The sequence below is a fragment of the Oreochromis aureus genome, linkage group 3, assembly GCF_013358895.1.
Source record: "Oreochromis aureus strain Israel breed Guangdong linkage group 3, ZZ_aureus, whole genome shotgun sequence".
NCBI classification, from domain to species: domain Eukaryota; kingdom Metazoa; phylum Chordata; class Actinopteri; order Cichliformes; family Cichlidae; genus Oreochromis; species Oreochromis aureus.
The window spans coordinates 87,607,677-87,634,484 of record NC_052944.1 but is presented as its reverse complement, the minus strand read 5'-3'; the positions used below and the strand labels follow the sequence as shown (position 1 = coordinate 87,634,484).

General features: G+C 42.2%; 2 protein-coding genes across 4 annotated transcripts; both read left to right on the top strand.

The window, feature by feature from the left end:
- The first annotated feature begins 10,004 nt into the window (after nucleotides 1-10,004).
- LOC120438408 lies at nucleotides 10,005-14,042 on the top strand. 3 transcript variants are annotated; one of them, XR_005611863.1, is made up of 3 exons: nucleotides 10,005-10,223; nucleotides 10,537-13,704; nucleotides 13,975-14,040. XR_005611863.1 is itself a non-coding variant. In XM_039608820.1 (2 exons), exon 2 carries the CDS (start codon nucleotides 12,171-12,173, stop codon nucleotides 13,458-13,460), a length of 1,290 nt encoding a protein of 429 aa, XP_039464754.1. In that variant the 5' UTR covers nucleotides 10,005-10,223; nucleotides 10,537-12,170; the 3' UTR covers nucleotides 13,461-14,042. The 3 variants fall into 3 exon arrangements, 2 of the variants coding, with proteins under 2 accessions (XP_039464754.1, XP_039464753.1); XM_039608820.1 differs by having other exon boundaries at nucleotides 10,537-14,042; XM_039608819.1 differs by lacking the exon at nucleotides 13,975-14,040 and having other exon boundaries at nucleotides 10,537-12,469.
- A 3,721-nt stretch (nucleotides 14,043-17,763) lies between these two features.
- Nucleotides 17,764-26,322, top strand: LOC120438386. Its single transcript, XM_039608782.1, has 8 exons — nucleotides 17,764-18,134; nucleotides 20,491-20,841; nucleotides 21,170-21,502; nucleotides 21,586-21,684; nucleotides 22,043-22,369; nucleotides 24,245-24,571; nucleotides 24,685-25,005; nucleotides 25,094-26,322. The coding sequence occupies exons 1-8, from the start codon at nucleotides 18,098-18,100 to the stop codon at nucleotides 25,183-25,185; spliced, it is 1,887 nt and encodes a 628-aa protein (XP_039464716.1). The 5' UTR covers nucleotides 17,764-18,097; the 3' UTR covers nucleotides 25,186-26,322.
- Nucleotides 26,323-26,808: the final 486 nt, after the last annotated feature.

Here is a 26,808-nt window from a genome sequence, read left to right as displayed (position 1 = left end):
ATCCACAAAGAGCCCCCCAAAAAATTTTGTCTGTTTCTGTCATGTGTGCATCCTTTAAACTGCAAATCACCACCTGTGCTTACCGTGGGCTTCTATATTTATGCAAAAATTTATAATGAAATCGTTAAATAACAACTTCTGGAAAGAGTTAACGGTCACTCCTGTTGACAGATGAAGTGACGATGAAGAAGAACAGATGAGTATAAACAGATGGATGCATGGAGGCCTGCCCTGTATGATTTATAACTGTGGGTCTGTCAGTGTTTACTGCCAAAAATTGGCTTGTTTCAGCAATAACATGCATACACACACACAAACACACCCTCACTCACATGAAAACATCAGACCAACCACAATGGACCTTTCTCCCACATTTTTACCTCACTCTCAGTGGAATTTCAGCTTCACGGCTGCTTTCATATCCAAAAACTTTGTACCTCTCAGGTTTCCTCGTCATTGCTTCGGAGCCAGCAGAAGACATGGAGCGGCAAGCTGGAAAAGAATACACGCAGAAACCTGAACACACCCATGTTTTATATTTGAAGTTTAGAAAGTTTTTTTATGCACCTTAAAAATCTGGCAATCTCACAAACCTCAAAAGACTGAAGTTAAATTCTCTCCGGCCTTAAAATTTGTGAGCTGTCTTAGATTTGTCCCACTTACTTTTTATGAAAATCAATCTGCAAACTTGGTGTCTGGATCAAAGAGAGCAGAGGAAAAAATATTTTGGAGATGAACTTGACTTTGTTCTGCTGCAGCCAAAAATGGTTTTCTCTGCCTCATGTCTAAGTGCCTTGGTGTTTGTTGAGGTTTTTGCTTTAAACCGCAATCCTGCCACAACAAAAAAGAAATGAACGAACAAAAAGAGAGAGTCTGGGGAAAGAGAAAATGAGGTGATAAACCAGATTCAGCAAATTGATGTGGAAGCGAGAATGGTTGATGTGTTTTCTTGTACATTTTTCTGCAAGTATTGACAGGGTGACTCAGGACTCATGCATAATCAGGTTATATCAGTGTTCTTTGGCTAGCTGATCACATTAAATCATCACATGTGACATCTGCATTACATTACATACCTCCATCATGTCTGCATAATAGTGAAAGGCAATGAAAACTCTGGGCTGCTGGGCTTTTTTTCATAATCACTTCAATATATGCAACAACGATTAAACATCTATATTGTTGCTCATTCTATTTAATGATATAAAACACTTTAGAGGTCAAATAGTTTGTCAGCTAATCAGTACATTAACAAAGACTCTTCACATTATCTTCTTAAACTTTCTGTGTGACTGGATTTTGTATTTTTTAATATTTTATAGAAGAAACAAGAACAAATAATCATTAGATAAATCACTAATGCCAATAAATGTTTCAACAATACAGTGTTCAGACCAAAGTTTTGCCTTTTGCATCTTTCACAAATACAGTTGCAACCAATAACTGACATCTTCTTTTGTTGTTGTTTTCTACATTAAAGCAAAGGTAAATCTTTCAGCTGCAGGTCTGTACAAGCAGCAGTATGTTTGTACTGCACACAGGCTTTTACTGCCAAGCATGATGGTTTTTTTTTTTTTTTACCTGTTCTTAAAATATTTGAAATATTGTATTTGCATCACTTTGCATCTTTGACTTTCTATTTACTCTGCATAAAATCTAAATTTGTATAAATTTAATCTGGAAAGTAGACCATTGGATTGTATATAAAAGTGAGCATTGTGGCCAGTGGCATTACTGTTTTTGTGTTTTTGAAACTAGTCATGAAAAGCATGGGAGGATCTGTCTGAGAAACTCAATGCTGAAGAAAGAAGCCACATCCAAAGGCAGGCCCTGCTTTACTATTTTATTCTCAATGAAACTACAATTTAGAAAATAAAGATTGTACTATATTAAAAAAAAATACTCTGAAGCCGTGAATCTGGTAAAAAGTGTTCACTGAGGTTAAAGATCTGCAAATAGGCTTGTAGACTTGTATTTTCACCCCCTGCTGGCCATTAAAAAGAATGCAGGTTTGAGACTCTTTCACTTTTTCAGGCTATGTCACTGAATCCAGTCTGTGATTGCAGCCCTAAGCCACTCCCACACAAACACTGCCTGCATCGATATCATATAATGGAGATATTTTTTTTATTGTAGAAATCTCCATAAATAGTTATGCGTTGAAGAGTAAACTCCTGGCTGAATTTTACAGCAGATTATTTCATTCTCATTCAAATTCTTCTTAGACATCAGGCAGAAGGATATGTGGAAATTCTTTTCAGAGCACAGGAAGCGATAAAGCAAATGAAATGTGAAATGCTGCAGCTCACCATGACACTGAACCTCCTCAACACCCTCATCACGCATGAAAAATGGCCTCCCTGAGCTGTTTTTCTGACTCCACCTTATGTAATCCTTCACATTTCACAAATATATTAAATTAAATTTGCTAAAGAAAGTTGCCAAAGTGGGGAAATGCCTATAGCAACAATAATTTGCAGTTAAAACAGGATCCAATAAAATTTGACATAGTAAAGTTAATAAACCGATTTAGAGTGTTAGAAATTTGAAATGCAAAATGGTTACATTTCTAGTTATATATTTATTCACAGATTAATGGAACCAATCAGAATTTTAGTTGTATAATTTCCATCCCATTCACAGGTCCATAAATGAAAGTAAATACACAGCTGCAGGATACCATATTTATTATATTTGTGGGGACAAGTACAAGAATTTACTCAATTTATCAGAATTTCAAAGAAGAAAATTAGAGGACTTCCAAGTCTTTAAGTCTCTAAGACAGTATTACTGGAGTTTAAACAGTTTGTTTGTATTGTCTGACTTCTTTAAAATTTATTTTTAACAGGGCAAAACCCATACAGGACATAACACACAACAAGGAAAACAAGACAAGTTGAAACAGACAGGACAAAGAGGGATAGACAGTGGGGTGCTGGGATGTAAGTCAAGTCAAATGAGATGGGATCCTAGATGTATGTAATTTATTATTTAATGATTTAATTTTAAATAAAAGCACGTTTTTAAAATCAATAATCATGAGTTTCAGAAAAGAAGAATTAAAAAACTTTCAATAAAACCTCATTTCAAAAACCATTTTTAAAAAACTGATTTTTGAATTTAAAAAAAAGAGAAAGAAATCAATTGATACAAAAATCTAAGATTTATTTCTGACATTTAAAATAGTGATTCCACTCCTCATTTAAAATCCATTTCCTCTCCTGTTAGCTCACAGATTAGCTGTGATATTAGCTAATGGATTAGCTTTGGGATTAACTATTTGATTTGCCATCTATTTTTAAAATCCCTGTCATGGAGGAATGCTGTGTGTTGACAGAAGAGGAGGACCCAAATGTACTCCAGGATACAAAACGTAAACTCTAAAACCTCACCTGTATTGCTGACACAATCAAAGAGAAAACTAAACTGGGGAACACTAGAAACAAAACTAGGAACAAAACACAGTGTAATATGAGGGTACGACACGACACAAAGAAAACAAAGGGCATAAATATGAGAGTAATCATGAAATGGGAGACAAGACGGAAACACAGCTGGGAGAAATGAGACCTAATGAGTTTATGAATGTATTACGCCCCAGCAGTACAAGCTTTTTACTGGTTTTAGTAAGCTAATGTGCTCTTCACAAATAAAGTTTGAAGCAGCTCAGAGTATTAGAACTAGAGCTGGGTTTAAAAAACTGATTTTCCCGATTCAAATCGATTTTAGTTTGAATAAATTGACATCGATTGATTGAATCCTGAATTGGCTTTTAAATATAAATGTATTTTGCCAGAAACACCAGAATCTTAGGTTAAAGCTGAAACTATTTCAACAACTGCCAAACAGCTAAAACGCCAACAGGATTAAAGAGCAGGTAAACAGAAAAGATTGCAACACTCTTAGCTGTGTCTCTAATCAAACCTGTATAACTTTTCTGTGCTTCACTTCTGCAGTATCAGGAAATGTTCATGTGTTGATTCATGGTTTTCCTCATTTGTTGTTCTACTGCTGAATCTTTTTATGGTTATCTGCTAAAGTCAGGCCAGGAAAATCTCCTTCATGTTTTTCTGTTTTATCCTCAGTTACTTTGACACAAAGGCATCTGCTCTGATGCGTACACCTCTGATAGATATAAAAAGATATAAAAATGAATAGATGGATATAAAAAATATAGTATGTACTAATAAATGACCAGAATTATAATATTTCTGACTGTCTGAGTGAAAATTAAATCGAATCGGGGATCAAATTAAATTGGTACCTTGTGTATTGGAATCAGATCAGTTACAGAAATCAGTGACAATAAAAAGCCTTAATTAGAACCCCGTTACTTTCACACAGTGTTAGAACAATGGCTGCAACCTACAGCCTTAAAATCATGATTAAAATGCTGACATGCTTTGATGCTATGTGATACTTAGAGTTAAAAGAACTGGGACAGGCTGATTAAAATAATAACTGTCAGTTCTCTTATCAGTGTCACTGCCCTCTGTCTAGCAGAGGGCAGTGACACTGTTGATTTAGTTTCATAAGCAAACGTTTTGGCCTCTTATCACTTAGATTCCTGAATCTTAAAAGTAACTGCATTTAAAGCAGGAACTGCACACTGAGCCATCAAAAGTTTGGTAAAGTAGCATGAGTACTCTAAAGGTTTGTAGTGTCCTGTTAAAAAATCCCATGGGCATCACACCACATCTGACATCTATAGTTCCATTTTGTACAGGATATTGTTGAAATTATAAACTACATATCCCAGTCATCCGCTTATCAGTAATGTTTTAGTAAGTGGGGTCCGTGATAAATCAGTGGTGATTAACCTGCAAGTGTTTTTAACAAACTGTTTTTTGTAGAATGCATCAGCAGCTGTGGAGAGATGTATTTGAATATCTAATGGTTCCACTTTTCCTAACCTGGAAGCTGAGGATGGCTGATTCGTAACAAGGACACACACCTCACGCTTATCATGGGTGTTACATCCTCTGTGCAGCAATTCAACAGAGAACACTTTCTGTTCAAAGGTGATTTGTAGTTTTTATATACTAGGTTTTATATACTTGCACTAGTTTTTTACATACTAGGAGAAATAAAAATGCAAACAGCAGTTTGTATGTTATGAGGCTGATCTGGAATAGTTAATGGGAACAAACACTGATAAAAGGGGTCAGTTTCACCTATATTGCAAGGACCTTCACTTCCCCTCAGCTTTGGTGAGCATTTCAGCATTTAACTACTCTCCTTAAAAAGTCGATTGAATTCAACAGTTTGCAAACATTTCATCATTTTCAGACTGAAGAAATCCCTTGGATGAGGATAAAACAAATTTCAAGGAAAGAACCAGAGGAACTAAACTTTTGGGCAAATCCTTGCATATAATTCATTCATAAAGACATTTTTATGTATACATTATTTTTCAGTTGTTGTTTCTCTTGACTTATTTTCAGTCTTATCAGAGAAAACCACTGTAAACTTTCTGCCAATCATCTGACAACAACATCACTGACCCACTTTTGACAAAAAAAAGAAGACACAAATTAAATGTCAAATTAGAACCTACACACGTTTAGGAAGGCTTAAAAGCCTTGAGTAAACCGTTTAGTTAATTGATTATGAGAACAGTTGACTGCAAAACACCTTAATAACTTTTACTTATTAGTATTTGTTCTCGAGTTTTAAAAAGGTTTCTAAAGCTATGTCAGACGTTAGCTATGGTATAATTAGTTTTGTATGTATAGTCCAGGTCCCAGCCAGTTTTATATGAATCATCTTTCCTCACAAAACTGATGAAAGATCCGCTTCTTTTAAGTGGCTGCCAGCACGGTCCTCATTATGTTTTGTTTCCTGCCAGTTTCCGCTGAAGAGTTGTTGGTTTTTTGGGGGGGGTTTTCACTCTATCATGGGGACCGACAAAAGCCAAGAACAACTGCTTTTCAGCTCCTCTTTTATCCAGCCATGTTTTTGTATTTTATATTATGGCTTATGTTCTGGCTCCTTAAGAGTCGCCTCTCATGTTATGTAGTGTTATATAAGTTCATGCAATCTTTATTTGTTTCTGGTACACTGTTCATCTGGACCGGAAGGCGGCCGGTCCAGACGGAGTACCTGGCAAGGTACTAAGAGCATGCGCACACCAGCTCACCCTCATCTTCACCAGACTCTTCAACCTCTCACTGGATCAGGCAGCCATCCCATCCTGTCTAAAATCAGCCACAATCATCCCAGTGCCGAAGAAGTCTCCCATCTCCAGCCTGAATGATTACCGCCCTGTGGCCCTCACACCGGTAATCATGAAATGCTTTGAGAGACTAGTCCTTCAGCACATCAAGGATTACCTCCCCCAGAATTCGACCTCCACCAGTTTGCATACCGTGCAAACAGATCCACAGAAGACGCCATCGCCACAGCCCTCCACACTGTGCTGAGTCACCTAGAGCAGCGGCAGAGCTACGTCCGAATGCTCTTTGTGGACTACAGCTCATCCTTTAATACTATCATCCCGGACATACTCATCAACAAACTGGTCATTCTTGGCCTCCCTCCTCTCACATGTGCCTGGATAAAGGATTTCCTCACAAAACCGCCCCAGACTGTGAGACTCGGCCCTCATCTCTCCTCCACTGCTTTTACTGAGCACCGGCTCCCCACAGGGCTGTGTGCTGAGCCCCCTCCTGTATTCTCTCTACACCCACGACTGCAGTCCGACCCACAACAACACTCTCATCATCAAGTTTGCTGATGACACCACGGTAGTTGGACTCATCTCGAAGGGAGACGAGGCAGACTACAGAGAGGAAGTCCTGAAGTTGGCAGCATGGTGTTCAGAAAACAACCTGGCACTGAACACCAAGAAAACCAAAGAGCTCATTGTTGACTTCAGGAGACACAGCACCGACTTGGCCCCCCTCTACATCCATGGGGAGTGTGTGGAGGGTCCACACTTTCCGGTTCCTTGGTGTCCTCATCTCTGCTGACATCTCCTGGACGGAAAACATCTCAGCGGTCATCAAGAAGGCCCAACAGCGGCTGCACTTCCTGAGAGTCCTCAGGAAGTACAAGCTGAACTCCAACCTGCTGCTGACCTTCTACCGCTCGTCCATTGAGAGCCTGCTAACCTACTGCATCACGGTATGGTATGGCAGCTGCACCAAGGCGGATAGAGTGAGGCTTCAGAGTGTGGTCAAGACAGCACAAAAGATCATCGGCTGCCCTCTCCCCTCCCTGTTGGACATTTATTTCTCCCACTGCCTCAGCAGAGCAGCAAACATTATCAAGGACAGCTCCCACCCTGGCTTCAACATGTTCAGCCTGCTTCCCTCAGGGAAGCGCTACAGGTGCATCAGCACAAAAACCCACAGACTCAAAAACAGTTTCTTCCCCAAAGCCATAACCACCCTGAACTCACACATGCACCGATAACACAGCCCCCCACTTCCCACTTCCTCTATGGACCACCACTATTTATACCAATTCTATGTGCAATAACTGTATATACATAACACTATTTATACCAATTCCATGTGCAATAACTCAACTGTACATACATAACACTATTTATTACATATTACTTACGGCTTGTAAATTGTACATTTTATATATATATATATATATACACATCTTCTTCCATATGTTAATACTGTCCATATGTACATAGCGCTGCAGAACTGTACACCCCCCCCCCAGCATGTTTACACTGAGTAGGAGATGCTCTGTATCTCATTGTACAACTATATAGTGACAATAAAGGCATTCTATTCTATTCTATTCTATTCTATTTTATTTTGACATCCTACCGGAAGTGCTACTTCTCATTACTTCCTGTCTAACGGGAGAAGGACGGTCTGCTACTCCTGTGCCTGCCTATGCTGCCTCTTAAGCCAGCACAGTCTGTAAGTTGGCGGTAATGTTGTGTTTTACCAGTGAATGTTTAGCACTAACTGCCGTGAGTTGTTTGTGATATTTTGACAGAGTAAATTCACTCAATAATGTGCTTTATTAGTCATTAGCCTAGACGCTAATTAGCGCTAGCTAACCGCTAACGTTAGCTTGTTAGCTTGTTTCGTTCTGCTTTGCTTTGCATAGTAACAGGTCATAGCATCTTCCAATTGTAAGAATGTTTGCTTATGTCAGCTCACACGTGATATTTTGTGTTTGTTTACAGTTTTACCATTCATCCATTCATGTATTTCAACAAAGCCATGCTATGCATCCAATCAAATAAATCCACCAGAAAGGAACAACGGTGTGGTTTTTCTACACTGTAAAAAGAAAATAGGTGAACCAACTTAATTGAATTGTTTCAATTGGTAACACCTAATTTAATTAAGTTCTTTGAAATGAAGTTAATACATTAGATAAATCAGTTGTGCACTCTAATGTATTAACTTCATTTCAAAGAACTTAATTAAATTAGGTGTTACCAATTGAAACAATTCAATTAAGTTGGTTCTTTTTTCAGTGTACATGGGATGATGGTTGTCTGTCTGCCTAATTAAGTGCGAGGGCAGAATAGTAAAAAGACTGGCGAAACGGCTACTTCAGGAGGCACATTCTCCCAGACATCTGACCCAAACGTGACTATGCTGTCAGCAGAGGAGGAGCAGCTGGAGGTCCGGTCCACCTGCTCTGGATCAACATCCAGATCCCACAGCTCATTCGCCAAAGCAGCAGTCGAAGCACGGGCAAAGGCCGAAGCAGCACGCGCCAGAGCAGAGTTTACACGACGGGAGATTGAGGTGAAAATGAGGCAAGCAGAGTTAAGTGCTACACTAGAACGTCTTGATGCATTCTCAATCATCCAGGAAAGTAAATCTCCAAAAGTTGAATCTGTTCATCTGGACGTAGCGTTTTGTGGGAGAAACGTTTCGTCACTCATCCAAGTGACTTCTTCAGTCTCAGCTGACTGCAGGTTTCCCAAACCTTATAAACAGTACATTTGCATAATGACTGAAACCAGCCCAGTGAAGGAACAATGGGCTGTGAGGTCAGTTCCTTAATCATAATTATGCAAATTCTCATGACCATTGATCAACAATCACTGACCAAAACCCACTGATCAAAGAACACTGATCAATGGCCATGAGTACCATTCACAGAGAGTTGGGGAATGGCTGCAATCACAGCGTTGTAAGATGGTGAAAGATGTACCCTTAGGCCCCCTCCTCCAGAGATGGTCTTTCCCTCTTCACGTAAATGGCCTCCTTGACTCCGCGCTCAAACCAGCGTTCCTCCAGCGTTGATCAATGGTCATGAGAATTTGCATAATTAAGGAACTGACCTCACAGCCCATTGTTCCTTCACTCGGCTGGTTTCAGTCATTATGCAAATGTACTGTTTATAAGGTTTGGGGAAACCTGCAGTCAGCTGAGACTGAAGAAGTCACTTGGATGAGTGACGAAACGTTTCTCCCACAAAACGCTACGTCTAGATGAACAGATTCAACTTTTGGAGTGCTACACTAGAAGCACTAAAAGAAGAAAAGGAAGCAGAAGCTGCGCTCGCTGAAGCCAATGTATTTGAAGCAGCAATAGCAGAGGAGGTAAGCGGGGAAATGTGGTCATCTCGTGTGTCAGACAAACAATATGGGGAATCACGACAGGGTCAAGAGAACTCACAACCAGCGATGAACTCTCACGCTCTACTCCAGCTTCCAGCTTCAACCCAGTCATACAGACTACAGAGTTATGGTAAATGGCCTGTATTTATATAGCGCTTTACTAGTCCCTAAGGACCCCAAAGCACTTTACATATCCAGACATCCACCCATTCACACACACATTCACACACTGGTGATGGCAAGCTACATAGTAGCCACAGCCACCCTTGGGCGCAACTGACAGAGGCGAGGCTGCCGGACACTGGCGCCACCGGGCCCTCTGACCACCACCAGTAGGCAACGGGTGAAGTGTCTTGCCCAAGGACACAACGACCGAGACTGTCCACGCTGGGGCTCGAACCGGCAACCTTCCGATTACAAGGCGAACTCCCAACTCTTGAGCCACGATCACCCCAGTTATCTTGGATATTCTTCACCAGAGCATCGCAGAGAAGACTTGCCGGACCCTAATCACTTTACACCCATAAAACAATGTGACATCAGTCCAATCCCCGATCCAGCCACTTCATCTCAATATGTCCCACAGGTAAATCAACAGGACATCAAAGATGAGATTGGCAGCCATCTGACACCAGCTGCTGATACCCAAGAAAAATGTGGCCAAAGGTATGTAAGTACCACACCTCAACCTATGAGCTTTTCCCCTTACACTCCACCTTTCCAGCCAACGCAATACAACAACGGGAACAGTGACTTTGCTAATCTCGCTAAGTTTCTGGCAAAAAGAGAATTGGTGGCAGATGATCTGACAAAGTTTACAGACAGAGCAGAGGACTACTGGGCATGGAGAGCTTCTTTCTGTAATGCTATTGAAGGGTTAAGCTTAAAGCCTAGCGAACAGTTAGATTTGCTCACCCGGTGGCTTGGAGAAGAGTCGTCTAAGCATGCCAAACGTATACACTCTGTCCATCTCAACAATCCAGCAGAGGGCCTACGTCGAGTTTGGACACGGCTACAAGAATGTTATGGCACTCCAGAGGCTATCGAGAAGTCGCTCCTTGACAGACTTGAACGCTTTCCTAGAGTGTCAAACAAAGACCCCCAGAATCTCAGAGAACTTGGCGACCTACTTTCTGAAATTGATGCAGCCAAATCAGACGGCTCTTTACCTGTGCTAGTGTATTTGGACACATCACGTGGCATTGCCCCGATAGTTGATAAGTTGCCAACAAATCTTCAAGACGGGTGGATGTCAGAGGGGACTAAATACAAGCAGAGACATGATGTATATTTCCCTCCATTCTCATTCTTCTGTCGCTTCATACAAGATGAAGCGAAAATGAGAAATGACCCCAGTTTTAAGTCTATTGTATCAGGTCCCACGTCCTATCCAACAACTCACAACAACCACTATACAAGATTTGTCAAGTCAAGACCGCCTGTTGACGTCCACAAAACAGAGGTAAACAAAACTCACAAACCAAGCTTAGGAAGCACGAGTGAGTTCACAAACAAACTGTGTCCCATCCACAAGAAACCACACCCGTTAAAGAAGTTTAGAGGCTTTAGGGAAAAGACACTAGATGAGCGTAAGGCATACCTCAGAGAACACAACATCTGTTTTAGGTGCTGCGATTCCTCAGCTCACCAAGCTAAAGACTGTAAGGAAGAGATTACTTGTCTAGAGTGCAACAGCAACAAACACGTTGCAGCACTGCATGCAGGTCCAGCTCCACAGACACAAAACACAAAAGCTCAAAACATTGCCCCAGACCAGGACAGGGAGGAGCATGGCGGGGAGAGTAGCCTAGACTTGGAGACTAGCTCAGCATGCACTCAAGTTTGTGGGGACTTAGGTGGGGGGCGATCCTGCTCAAAAATATGTCAAGCCTACATTTATCCAAAGGGGCATCCAGACGAAAAAGTCAAGGTTTACGCTATCATAGATGACCAGAGCAATAGGTCATTAGCGAAGTCAAATCTTTTCGACACCTTTGGCATCCCAATGAGCAACCTAGTGCCATACACACTTAAGACATGTACAGGGGTTTCCACCACAAATGGCCGCTTAGCTGAGAACCTCTTTATACAGTCCGTTGATGGCCAGTTCAGCTCTCCTCTGCCTTCTTTGCTCGAGTGTGACTCACTCCCAGACAACAAGAATGAAATCCCAACGCAAGAGATTGCTCTAGCCCATCCGCACCTCAAACACCTAGCAGGTCATATGCAGCCCCTAGACCCTGAGGCCGAGGTTATGTTGCTGTTAGGCCGAGACATAATACAAGTGCACAAAGTGTATGAATGAGTGAATGGACCAGTCAATGCTCCATTTGCCCAGAGACTTGCACTTGGGTGGGTTATTGTAGGGGATGTATGCCTAGGAGGAGCCCATAAGCCAGCCATCATAGGCACATACAGAACGAGTGTTCTAGAGAACGGGCATCCAAGTCTCTTAACACCCTGTCAGAACAGTTTTCATGTCAAAGAGCAGCCACAGTCACACAACAAACCCTGGGACACTCACAGTTCATGTCAAATAGGGAAATACATATTCCAGCAAAGTGAAAAGGACGAAGAGCTGGCCCCTTCCTATGAGGACCAAGCCTTTCTGGAAATTATGGAAAGAGACTTTTACCAAGACGATGCAAATAGCTGGACAGCTCCACTTCCTTTCCGTACACCGAGAACCCGCCTCCCAAACAACAGAAACCAAGCACTCAGCCGCTTAGAGTCGCTGCGCTGCACATTAAATAAACGCCCTGAGATGGAGAGACACTTTATGGATTTTATGCAGGGGTTGTTTGACAGAGATCACGCAGAACCAGCACCAGCTCTCGAAGAAGAAGAATGCTGGTATCTGCCCTTCTTTGGCGTCTATCATCCGCAGAAGCCTGGGAACATCACGGTGGTGTTTGACTGGAGTGCTAAGTTTCAGGGAGTGTCCTTAAACGATGTGCTGCTCAAAGGTCCAAATATGAATAACAGTCTGATCAGGGTGCTCATCCGTTTCAGAGACGAAGCGGTGGCTGTCACAGCGGACATACAACAAATGTTCCACTGCTTTCAGATGCGAGAAGACCACAGGAACTTCCTCCGGTTCCTTTGGTACCGCAACAATGACCCAAGAGAGCCAGTTGTCGAGTACAGAATGAAAGTGCATGTGTTCGGCAACGGCCCTTCCCCAGCGGTGGCAATTTTCGGTCTGAGAGCCTCCAGGGAGCTAGGGTTTGACAAAAGGATTCCTTGTGACCCACATGTCAAGTCCTTCCTAAATGATAATGGATGTAGTTGGGTCTTCAACCCTCCCTACTCTTCTCACATGGGGGGCAGTTGGGAGCGGATGATAGGAGTGGCACGTAGGATATTAGACTCCCAGCTCACTCAACTTGGTTCCAGGCCCCTCACGCACGACGTCCTGACCACCTTCATGGCAGAGGTAGCCGCCATCATCAATGCACGGCCGCTGGTTCCAGTGTCAAGTGATCCAGATGTTCCGTGCATCCTTACTCCCGCCATACTCCTCACGCAAAAAGTTGGTGCACCTCCAACACCCTCAGGCGACTTCGGGGAGAAGGACCTCTACAGGCAACAGTGGAAAAGAGTTCAGAGTCTGGCCAACTCTTTCTGGCATCGCTGGCGTAAGGAGTACTTGTCAACACTACAATGCCGCCGCAAGTGGCATTCCACCAGACCAAACCTGCAGCAGGGGGATGTGGTCCTCCTGAAAGATCCTCTCGTGAAGAGAAATCAGTGGCCCATGGGGGTGATTGCAAAGGTTCATCCTAGTAGTGACGGACTTGTCAGGAAGGTAGAAGTCAAGGTGGTGAAAGATGGTAAAGCCAAAGTTTACTTTAGGTCAGTCACGGGCGTTGTTCTTCTTGTATCAGATGCTGTGCAACAAGTTTAGTTTGGTTCCAAGTGTGACATCTTACTGATGTCAGGCGGGGAGTGTTCTGGCTCCTTAAGAGTCGCCTCTCATGTTATGTAGTGTTATATAAGTTCATGCAATCTTTATTTGTTTCTGGTACACTGTTCATTTTATTTTGACATCCTACCGGAAGTGCTACTTCTCATTACTTCCTGTCTAACGGGAGAAGGACGGTTTGCTACTCCTGTGCCTGCCTATGCTGCCTCTTAAGCCAGCACAGTCTGTAAGTTGGCAGTAATGTTGTGTTTTACCAGTGAATGTTTAGCACTAACTGCCGTGAGTTGTTTGTGATATTTTGACAGAGTAAATTCACTCAATAATGTGCTTTATTAGTCATTAGCCTAGACGCTAATTAGCGCTAGCTAACCGCTAACGTTAGCTTGTTAGCTTGTTTCGTTCTGCTTTGCTTTGCATAGTAACAGGTCATAGCATCTTCCAATTGTAAGAATGTTTGCTTATGTCAGCTCACACATGATATTTTGTTTGTTTACAGTTTTACCATTCATCCATTCATGTATTTCAACAAAGCCATGCTATGCATCCAATCAAATAAATCCACCAGAAAGGAACAACGGTGTGGTTTTTCTACATGGGATGATGGTTGTCTGTCTGCCTAGTTAAGTGCGAGGTAGGGCTGCACGATTTTGCATAAAATGAGAATCACGATTTTTTTGCTTAGAATTGAGATCACGATTCTCTCACGATTTTCTTTTCCAATATAAATATTTATTGCACTTATTAACTGCACATCAACTTCGTAATAGTTGAAACTGAACATAAAAACAATAAATAAACATAAAAACAATAAATGCCTCACATTTTGTCGTTGCCGCAAAATGTTGTACTGTTTGAAATTCCGTCTCCACCGTTGCTTGATACTGCGTGTATCAAGCAGGTAGTGCAACAATAGAAAAATAGTTGCGGGAGGGCACTGTGTAGCGTTTGTCGAGGGCAGGGGTCAGCAACCTTTTACACCCAAAGAGCCATTTGGACGCGATTTCCACGCAAAAGAAAACTCTGGGAGCCGCAAATACTTTTTGACATCTAAAATGAACATAACACTGTATATATTGTTTTTTTTTTACCTTAATGCTTTGTGTGAACAACTAAGGTGTGTTGCTTAAATGCATGAAGTGCTACAGAGAAAATTACATTTTATTTATGTAATTATTTATGTAATTAACACATTTTGAACTTTGCAAAATTCTGCCTAAGTATGTATTTTACCTGGTTAATATCTGTGGCGGGCGTGGACTGCAGCGCCGCTCAAAAAAACGATCAAAACTAATAGAAATAATTTTATATTTATATTTCAATATCACAATAATCTTCCAATTTAGAACTACAAGTTAAAAAAGAACCAACATAAATAAAATAGACTTTAGCTAATTACTTACAAAAAATTATTTATTTCTCCAAACCACGCGGAGCAGTAGAAGGACTAAGACAGGTTGCCGACCCCTAGTCTAGGGTGTTGATCATTTTCCTAAATCCCTCGTTTTGCACAGTGTTGATGGGAGCCATATCTTTGGTCAGGTGATAAGTAACAGCCTCCGTAATTTCTTTGTGCCGGCAGGAGTTCAGCGTGTATAGGGAAGCGCTGTATAAGGTCCCCGTTATTGATGTTTGGGTGGTTGACCGGGATGGATTTTCTCCTGTCACTTCCTCGTCATCCCTGATGTGTTCTCCCTTGTTTTTTCCCTGCCAATTTGAGTATCACGCGGCACAGATTCTGTATCACGTGGTATAAGGCTCCGCCCTTGTCATTTGTTGAGCAGGAAGAGTGAGCGCTTGTTTTAATGCAGATTACGTCCCGGATCAAAATGCGGTACAATTGTCGTCTTTTTTTTTTTTTTTTTTTAAATCGTTGTCATTTGGGAATGAGATCGCACATAAGTATGAATCGAGATCGCGATTTTCTAACGATTAATCGTGCAGCCCTAGTGCGAGGGCAGAATAGCTTATGTTCTGAATCCTTTGTTGTGCTGTTTCGATCATTATAGTTATTATTATTATTATTACCCAGGTTCGGTTATGGCTATTATGGTTTTAGTTCTTAGGTTTTGCTAATGTGTGCTTTCTTTGTGCCTTTCTGTCCTGCTTTTCAGGCCTCTATTTTCTGTTTCCTCAGTCTCTGTTAAGTTTTCATGTCTAGAGTTCAGTTGGTGTGTTTCCTGTTTTACTTTGAAGGTCTGTGTCTCATGTCAGTGGTCGTGTCCAAATTCATGGGCTGCATCCTCCTGAGGACCCGGCCTTCGCGGTCTACGTGGGCTGGGTCCTCAGAAGGTCGGGTAGGCCGGAAGTAAACAGCCGTGGAATTGGACGGTCTAGCCTTCTGATCAGCGTCACCGCTGTCTCGATGGAGGTTAATAAACTCGGCCGTCTGCTCCTTGCTATCTAAAATATAACAGGACACTGGCGTAAATTCTCGACCATCTCACACTTCTGTTTAATCAGTTTTCTGTTTGACGTTTATTCAGCTGTGTGAAAACCACCCGGGGGATTAATAAAGTTTTATTTTATCTAATCTAATCTAATAACTTTAATCTCAGCCAAAGCGATTTACTCACAAACAAATAAAACACTGAAACAAGGCAAACAATATCATTTTTAGGTTGTCTAAGTGACTTATATATTACGTTTAACCAGAGTAGCGAAAGTCCGCGGTGATCTGAAAATGATGTGCCGGGAGTTGTACCGTTCTCGGCGGCTTCAGTGACCCTCGAGCTCCCGGCTTGCTATCGAGCTGGTGGGTAACAGACGTCTCCGAAAACGTCGAAGCACTTTTGCAAATATGCGATATCTTGATAAACCGAGCGGATATTTGAAGTTTACACAGCCACATTCTCGCCTGAAAATATATTAAAAGTTTATTTTGTGACCCAGAAAGATTAATAAGAGTAATTTTAAAACTTAGTAGCGGCCGCCATTGCCGGAAACTGGAGTTTGGCTGGGCGCTATGAATTCTGGGATATGGTGGGCCACGAAGGACACACCGACCCATCCTTCAAATTGGGAAAAGGAGGACGCATTTGTCGGCTGCATTCAGAGGAGTCTGAATTTGGACAGCCTTCGGCGCGTCGCTGTGACGTAATCGGTCTACAAATGCGGCCTCAGGAGGATGCAGCCCATGAATTTGGACACGACCAGTGTGTCTAGCTTTGCTTCCTCTGTCTCGTTAAGTCTGATTTCACCCAGCTGTGTCTCCCTGATGACTCATTTCCTTTGTTATCCCTCAGTGTATTTAAGCCCCGTGTTTGTCTTTGTCAGTGTTGTGATCTCTCTCATATATGGCAAATGGCCTGTATTTATATAGCGCTTTTCTGGTCCTTAAGGACCCCAAAGCGCTTTACATATCCAGTCATTCACCCATTCACACACACATTCACACACTGGTGATGGTAAGCTACATTGTAGCCACAGCCACCCTGTGGCGCACTGACAGAGGCGAGGCTGCCGGACATGTCTGTGTGTTCTGCCTGCTTAATTTATTTTTGCATCCTCAAGTTTAATTAAGCTCCCCTCATGTCCAGAAATAATGCTGCTTTTCTGCATTTCAGTTTTGCCTCAGTGTTTGAGTCTGCATTTTTGGGTCCTTTCCTGCCTGCACACAGACCATGACAGGTCTGTTGTTTTATTTTGCAAGCTGGTTATTTGATGCTACTCCAGCCAGGCAGAGAATCCCCCGCTGCCCCGCCCTCTCCTCCTTGTGGGGCAAGCAGCAGACACACCTTGCAAATGGAGGGGACCCTGACTCTGCTAATGGGCAAGAGAAAACTGTTTGGTGCTTATGCAATCCCCAAAATGCGCTAGCATGATGTCGGGGCAACATGAGTGAGAGCAACTTTTTTTGCTCATGCCCATGATGCCGCCCCCCCCACCACAATGCTGCCCTGGGCAATGGCCCATATCGCCCATATCAAAAACCACCACTGCCTGGGAACAAAACAAGTTATAGCCAAGGGCTAGATTGAAATATTGAGTCCTTTTTGTCTGATTTGCTATTTTTGTTTTACATTTCAGATTTAGTGTGTGCAGCCAGACATCATGGCAGACTGCCAAAACTGATTCCTAAGAAAAGGGGAGACCGTTGTGTGTCGTCATAGTTTTACACCTGTTGATCCACTTTCTGTCAGCCACACCTAGAACCTTCAAATCCCTGCAGATTTGTCAGTTGATCATGGCCTGTCCTGTGACTGGCTGAGCTTCATGCTTGGAAAAGTTCTTTCACACTGTTCATCCTGGAGCTGCTTTATGTCCATGATCTGAATGGAAACACATCTGCATCATTGTAGCTACAGTGGATGTTTCAGTGTCAGGACTGAAGGTGGAGCTTTGTGCGTGTTGGGCTGAGGCTGAAGCAGTCGCCCCCAATGGGAGCGCTCAGGTGTGAAACTACGAGGAAAGCCGACATCCTCCTATTTCCCCACGAGTGATCTATGCGCGTCTGGACTTGTTTCCACTGATCTGGTTTAACAAGGTGTGAAGCTGACCTCTGAGCTGTGACAGTGTGAGCAGTGTGAGAGTGTCAGTAGATGATCAGCAGAGGAAAGTGAGAGCTGCTGTGAGCTGATGTCCTGAAGGGCTTTTAAAGAGTCTCTGAGTTTGACAGGAACATGAAGATGTTTGTGGTGTTTGTGATCCTCCTGCACGGTAAGTACACCTTCCTCTCTCTGCTCTCATCATCAGCTTTTCTCTTATCTCTCTCTCTTTAATGTGTTGAAGTGCAGCAGGTCTTGAGATATGAGAACCCAGCGAGTTGCGTCCAAGTTTGCTGAGTTCATGACTTGACTGAATCGGTCTGTCACAAGCAGTGTTGGTCAAGTTACTTGAAAAAAGTAATCAGTAACTAATTACTGATTACTTCCCCCAAAAGTAATCCCGTTACTTTACTGATTACTTATTTTCAAAAGTAATTAATTACTTAGTTACTTAGCTACTTAATTACTTTTTAAAAACACGATTTACAACCTGAATAGGTAATAAAGTGATAGATCTTTCAGCCCAATTCTACTTTTTCTGCATAATCCATCATACAAAATGTAATCAAATGGAAAAGTCTCTTTTTAAAACTTGTTTTATTAGTTTTAATCTTTTAACTTCATGCATCAAGCAAAAATTAAATTATATGCAACATTCTCTGACTGTTTAACATTTAAACCTATTTTCTGCACATTCCAGCACATAAAATAAAATATTTTTTTGTGTTTACACTCACTCTTTCAAATAGATGCAAATAAAACACAGCAGAAAATAAATAAAGTCAAAGACTAGTTGCTCTATTTTCACCTGTAAAGTAGGACTGGGGTAGGCGGAGATTTGCCCAGGTGTAGGTGTGCCGCAGCGGTCAGTTGAAGACTCTGTGAGTTTCTCTATGAGTTTCGTATTAGCGCACTCGGTGCTTGCTTGGAAGTTTAGGGGGGTTTTTTCGCTGTAAAAAGACGTTTTCTTCCCACGCACAACGGACACTAATGTTTTTGTCACTTTTTATGGAATCAAACTCAAAGTAAGGTCAGTACTTCCACGCTTTAAACGCTGCATGCTCATACTCTCTCCCGCACTCATATATTATCCATTCTTGATCTGCACACAGCTGTTGCCACGAACGTCGCACTCGCTTAAGTCACTGTCATGAGACACTCGCAAAAAACTACGCAGTAACGCAGCGTTCCTACGGGAAAGTAACGGTAATCTAATTACCGTTTTTGCAATAGTAATCCCTTACTCGTTACTTGAAAAAAGTAATCGGATTACAGTGCCCATGTCTGCTCACAAGGAATGAATGGACGCAAGAGCAGGACTGTGCTTACACTGAAAATGAACAATATCACCAGGAGCTATATACAAGGTACAAGTGAAAAGGAGCTCTGGGTAATTCAGGGACAAGGGAGGGAAAACCACACACGCTTATGATCACACTCCAGGGATGAAAACACGGACAGGTCCAGGAAGATCTATATAAAAGAAAACAAGTCAGGAAAAGATTAGGGATGAGAATTTCCAGGAAATAGCCGGGGCTACACTGACTAGTGTCGTTCAACGATCCAGCAGTGAGAAACACTGAGCTGTCGTCTTAAGCAGTGGCTCGAGTGACAAGATAATGAGCAACAGGTGAGTAATTATTTTCAGGGGCCCAGGCCTGAGGGGGGAACCCACAACAAGTTCAACCCCTGCAGAGAAGAGTGAGGGAGAGAGAAAGAAGAGAGACACAACAACAACAGTGCGATCTCAGAGGTGAACGCCGGGGAGACACGGGAAAGCATGACAGTTTCTGTCAAACACTGGATTAGTTTGTCTGGCCGTTTTTCAAAGGCAGCTGGAAAACATGGTTTTTAGATATGCTCTACACTAAAAGATAGAAGATAAAAATATTTCTGTACGGAATATAGATTCCTAATAACAGCAAGATTCCTCCTTGTGAATTCATAAGTAAATATGTCCTGTTGCCTTTGTAACATGTTTTGGAGCATTTGTGGACTGTTGGAGTGAAAAACAGTGACTGTCCTGAAGGAGTGTGACTGCTCATCTGTCTTGTCACACAAGATCGAAATTATGGCCTGTGAGGTTTGTTATAATGCTCCAGTTTCTGTGTTACTGACATTGTATCAATAGTTTTGTTTTTTTTAATTGGAAAAAGAATGCTGTGTATAATTGAAGCTATTTCGCGTTCTTGGGCTACATGGTGGTGTGGTGGTTAGCACTGTTGCCTCCTAGCATGAGTTCAACTCTGCCCCACTGGGGTCTTTTTCTGTGGAGTTTGCATGTTCTCCTCATGTTTACGTGGGTTCTGCATGGGTACTGTGACTTCCTCCCAATGTCCAAAGAAATGCAATGTTTATGGTATTAGGTTAATTTCAAAATTGGTGGGAATGTTGCCCCACCCCCATGACCCTGACTAGGATAAGTGGAATAGCATGGATGAAGAAAATGTTGGTTGTATCCATTCTTTTAACTCTGGGTCAAACACACAACATTCATTTGATTTGTGCTTGTGTCTCTGTCCCTCCAGTTTCCCAGCATGCTCTGGCTGTGGTGGTGGAGGTGAATGAGGGGGAAAGGTCTGTCCTTCTGTCCTGTCTGTACCCAGATTATATACTTGAGGACAATTCAACAGTGATGTGGACTCGCAGTGACCTTGATCCCAAATCTGTCCACATACGACGAGAAATAGGAGACAATCTTACAGGACAAAACCAGCGTTACAGCAGACGCACATCAATGAATCGTTACGCTTTCATCATTAAAGACTTCAGCCTCACTCTGAGGAAACCCATAAAGACTGACAGCGGCAACTACACCTGCTCCATCAGTGCTCGAGGAAAAGAACGGAGACTCAGAGACATCCAGCTGCAGGTCAAAGGTCAGCATCAAATTCTAACACCTGCTGTAATTACATGTCGTATTCAGTACTACAGAGAAAGTTGAGAGTATTTCTTAAACGGTTTCTGAAGGTCGTGATGAACCCAACAGGAACATTTGCAGACTTGACCTTTGTGAAAACAGCAAAATATGAGAAGCAAAAGAAATTCATTCTGTGCATGTGCAGATCTATTTGTGTTTACCTCTGGGAGGTTCAGCACACACACACACACATCTGTACATACATTACATACATTAAAATCACACAAATCATTTAGAGGCCTTTTGCTGCCACTTCTATGGTTGACACTGGTTTATTGTCCTCTCAGAACAGCAAGTGGAGGTGAAGGTGGAGAAAGGGGTACAGTCTGTCATCCTGCCCTGCAAAACAAAACCTGACCTGCCCGAGGACACCACAGTAGAGTGGACTCGCTCTGACCTCGGACTCATCAAAGTCCATGAGTATTCTAACAGAAATGATGACCTTATAACTAAGGATGAAGTTTACAGAGACCGAACGAAGATGAATGAAGATCTGTTGAGAACTGGAGACCTCAGTCTGACCCTGAAACACCCCACAGTGAGGGACACAGGAGGATACATCTGCACCATCTACAGGGACAAAGACATCCTGAGACAGAAAGTCATGCTGCAGGTCAAAAGTAGGTGCTGGAGATAAAGGTCAAAGGTCAATACTGTAGACACAGGTTAGAGATTAGAAGTCATTTTTTATGTTTCCCCACAGAACCATTTCCATCCTGGTTCAAAGATCTTCTGGTTCTCCTGTTTGTCTTTGTGATTTTTGGAGGTCTTTTATATTATTTACGTCACTATTACATGTCAGGTAAGTGTCTTTCCTACTACACTACCCATAATACCAGTGGTTAACAGGTGTCCTCTGGTGGCTCTTTGACTGTGTTCAGAGCAGACACTTGAGATCTTCATGGTTTCTGTGCTGATGTGTGTGAGACATGGCCGACTGTGGAGGCTCAGTCTGTCTGTTCTTCTGCTCTTCATCCAACATGTCTGCAGCACTTTACAGGACGCTGCAGACTAGTTACCAAAGAACGAGTCAGGAACACATCAGGAACAAACTGAGACACAATCTGACTGAGACTAGAAGACAAGGAGGGGACAGGGAGGTCATGTGACCATCACAGCTGCTGCTGATGTCATCATGTTGTCCTTTGTTGTCTTCTCAGATTACCAGGTGGAGGTGGATTCAGGGGTGGAGTCTGTCAAGCTGCCCTGCAAAACTATATTTAAATTCCTAAAACACATTAAAGTGGAGTGGAGGGACAGAAACAACAGGAAGGTCCACGTGTATCACAATGGCTCTGACCAGGTTAGAGAACAGCACCGGTTTTACAGAAACCGAACAGAGATGAAGAGGAATTTACTGAAACCTGGAGACCTCAGTCTGACCCTGACGTATCCCACTGATGATGACAACTCCACCTACACCTGCACCGTCTACAGCAGGAAGGGAAACATACTGGCAACGAAAAATGTGCAGCTCCATGTCAGAGGTCAGTGCTGCTGATACAGGTCAGAGGTCAGTGCTGCTTATACAGGTCAGAGGTCAGAACATAGCTTTTACTTTGTTTATCCCTGAATCCCACACAGTGCTCCTGTCTGTGATGTGAATCGTGACAACCCCAACTCCAAATCTGTACAGGGGCTTCGCTCAGTTCCTAATACCTAGTGAGAAAACGCATGAATTAAACTGGCAAGCAACACACACATAAAGTTCTCACTAAGAAACCCACCGTGAACTCAACGATCCAGCACCGACTGAAGCTCAGGCACACAGTTAAGTAGAGAGGCAACTGATGAAGGCAATCAGCTGGCTTCAGAGCAGGAACTCTCCTCAGCCTGATGATGCTTGTAATTCTTTCTTTCAGATACACACACCCATGTCCAGACAGCTATACACATATACAGGGACAAGGCTGTGCAGAGATTTTTAAAAAGGCGGGTGCTCAAAGTTCAAAAGGAGCACGTAGAAACAGGCCGAATAACAACAAACCACATTCATCAACAATGTAATATGGAATCACATCATACTATATCACTGTCATCAGGTGGGGACAAGGCAAAGCAAACTTAGCCTATGTCTACATGATGGGTACAATGTTGCTGTTGAGGGGTTTCTGCTGCTCCTGCAGCTGATAGTGCTGGAGGGCAGGGCTGTGCTGATCTGAGACTGTAGACATTAAAAAGTCCATAGGAGAGATGGTAGCTGATTAAACAAGTGTTATGAGATAATAATAAAATGCAAAGATTGGTGAAGGTGCTTGGAACCATAAGGAAACAAAACTGTGGGAAATAAACTCGGCTCTGCCTGTGACTCAGTTTGCCTCTCTTACTCCATCTCCTCATCTCATCTATCACTCTCCACTTTCTGTCCATCTGAGAACAAGGCACAGTTTGTTATTGCATTAAATTATCCACACTTCACAAATCTTGCACCTAATCCATACAAAGTAATGATAGACAATGTTATAGAACTGTTCTTACGAAGCATTTATAGACAGTGTTATAGCATGAATAATTATTTTCAAAAATCTAAATACATAAAAGAAACACTAATATTATCTGTTTCTTAATGTATATGTCTTTTTTAATATCATAATCATAATAATCCACGATTATGCTGATATGCATATCAGCATTTTCCTCAGAAAGGCAGGAAAAGCCGTGTAACTTACTTTAAAACTAAATACGTTCCCTAAAACCGTGGACCGAGCTACAGACCCATGACAGCTGTCTTTTTAACATGTTTTAATACTTTGTTCCATTTTATTTGAAGAAGCCTTTTAAAAAGTCGGTGATCACAGTCGGCCTCTGGGTTTTTGTTACCATTGTTCATTTTAAAGTTCAGTTTTTAAAACCTTACGATGTAACTACAGCTCAGCCCTTGCAGCAGTATATGAATGACCAAGATTATATTGCAGTTCTCCTCACTGAAGTTTGGGTTAGGGATAGTTAGTAGTCTGTTAACAGCATCCTGCCATGCAATTATATTTGTCCCTAACATTTGGGAACCCTCAGGTTAACTTTGAGTCGAAAAAAGTTAGCATTCATCCTCCAGCTTTACTGTGTTCATGCTAACCATAGCTTTGTAGCTAGCCACCAAATAGGATGATATTAAAAATTATATACCAGCTAGTCCAACATCAGTAATCCTACAAACACTACTGCTGTTTAGTTTTCTGTCTTCACTTTATGTTGGAAGTGATAGCAGAGCTGTACATTTCAATTTTTGTTGTGGTGGTTAAGCTGCCAGATTTTTTCAGTCAAACTTGATTTTATTGCACAGATGTCATTTTCTCCATTCAAATAAAACATGTTCAGAGCTGCTTTTGCTGCACAGCTCATGTTGTGTTTTTTTCTCCTCTCAGTCCCCCAGGTGGAGGTGGATTCAGGGGAGGCATCTGTCCTGCTGCCCTGCAAAACTACTATAAACCTGCTTAAAGATGCTAAAGTGGAGTGGATGACCAAATTCAACAGGAAGGTCCACGTGTATGAGACCGGATCTGACCAGCTTGAAGATCAGGACAACTATTACAGAGACCGAACACTGATGAATAAAGACCTGCTGAAAACTGGAGACCTCAGTCTGACCCTGAAATACCCCACAGACTGGGACACAGACATCTACACCTGCACCGTCTACAACAGGGAGGGAAAAATAATCCTGATGAAACAAGTGGAGCTGAAAGTCAGAGGTCAGTGCTGCTGCTGGGTGTGAGCTGCAGGAGAAGAAGAGATGATGAGATCTTCATGAACATAAATCTTATTTTGTGCTTTAGACTGTTTATGAAGTTTGTTGTCCTCTCAGTCTGTCATGTAGAGGTGGAGGAGGGGGCGGAGTCTGTCGAGCTACCTTTCAAAACCACAAAAGACCTGCCCGCAGATGCTAAAGTGGTGTGGTGGAACAATGATGACAGGAAGGTCCACGTGTATAAGAACGGCTCTGATCAGCCTGGAGAACAGCACCAGGATTACAGAAACCGAACAAAGATGAAGAGAAGATCTCTGCTGAAGTCTGGAGACCTCAGTCTGACCCTGGAACAGCCCACAGAGAGAGACAGCGGGAGGTACAGCTGTAGAGTCTACGGGGAGATCAAGAGATACAAAAGAGTGCTGCTTAGAGTCAAAGGTTTGTGTGTGTGTGTGTGTGTGTGCGTGTGTGTGTGTGTGCGTGCGTATGTGTGTGTGTCTCTGACTGTCTTGTGTCTCCTCTGCAGGGAGAGTTCGGGTCCAGTATCACACAGCAGACATCAGGAACAGAAGCAGCTCCATTGATCTGACTCCTCTGATGGCTGATCAATCAGTTTGATCTGTGTGTTTGTGCATTTTTCTACCTTAAATGTCCTGTATATTGACTGTTACCTGTAATGCCACTTTCTGACCAACAGCTGGCACTCTTACAAATACCAGATCTGATTTGACTGCAGTTATATCAGAGGAGGAATGCTTGTCCAGTCACACCTGCAGTGACGTGTAACACTGATCGCTAATGAATTGATACACGTTACGTATTAAGCAGAATATTGGGCTATTATTAATCTGAAGATTTAAGAACTGCTACTGGAGCTGATGCTCAGTAATAAATAAATACACACAACACAAAATGCTTTTGCAGGTACCATGTATGTACAAAACCAAGGAAAAATAAGGGAAGAAGAGGAAAGATTTAAACAATCACTCCTGCTGCAGTAGTTCAATTAAAACCTTCAATCAAAACAGTGACAACTAAATAGTCCTGTAGTTTAGATCAAGCAAAACAGATTCTCAAGTTCAATTAAATTTCCTATAAATCACACACCACAATATCAAAAACACTGGTCCACACTGAAGAGGAAATGTCCATGAGTTTTATCTGAGTGTCCATGATGTCCAAGCGCTATTGTCCATAAACGGGGGAAATAATGTGTATGGTTGTGGAAATCAGTGAAATTTAATAATGAGTTCAGAGAGGGGGACAGAGCGTCATCTTTGACAACTTCCTACCAGACCAAGCAGAAGTGGAAGCTTCAATGCAATCGAGTTGATTTTGGTAAATATATTTGATCTGAAAACGTGAAAAACTTTGCTTTTCATAATGTAAATATCATTACAGTATATAACTTTAGAAATACTTCCTTTTGACTTAAATTTAATAAAATAAAAAAAAATGTATTTTTAAAATAAAGCACTCCAGCCTCTTCTGTTCCATGTGAGAGGATTTTCTCTAAGGCAGGAGAAATTATCTCCAAGAAAAGAAACAGACTCGGCCATCACACAGCTGGTGTTCTTTATTTTATTTTGTACAACCATTTAAAAATACTACGATAACTACATGCGAGAACAATCGGGTGTCACAATAAGATGTTTCACAAATTATTTGAGTCAGTAAAAAAAAACAAAAAAAAAAACTGTCCGCCACAAGACGGAGGAGAACACCACAGGGATAAATCCTGCAGGCAGTGGCGGTCCTAGCCTGTTTGGCGCCCTGGGCGAACACTCCCTCTGGCTTTGAACTTTTCTTGTCCATCTTCCATTGGTTTTAGTTTTGCACTCCAGTGTGAACACCCATCCCCCAACCTGAAGATCACCACAACATAACCTAATAGACCTACACCTTAGTTCACAGATTCGCTTTGTCTCTGGTTTATTTCTGGGATTTCGCATAACCCATGATTCAAATCATGAATCCATAATGGGCTTGGATTTACAACATTATGAATGAAATGTGCTCTATTTGGAAGCAGCAGGTCTCCCTCCCATACACCTGAAAGTCCTGAAAACGCATTGTGAATTCTGTCTCGAGTCTACGGATGTATCTGTTTATGTCCGCGGTGCTGATGCTGCGCTGAGCGGACAGTTCCTGAAGCATTTGAAGTGTCGGAATGTGGAAATTTCAATATAGCTAATTTGCAATGTGCACCGCTGGCCCAGCCATTTTTTTTAATGCACCTGC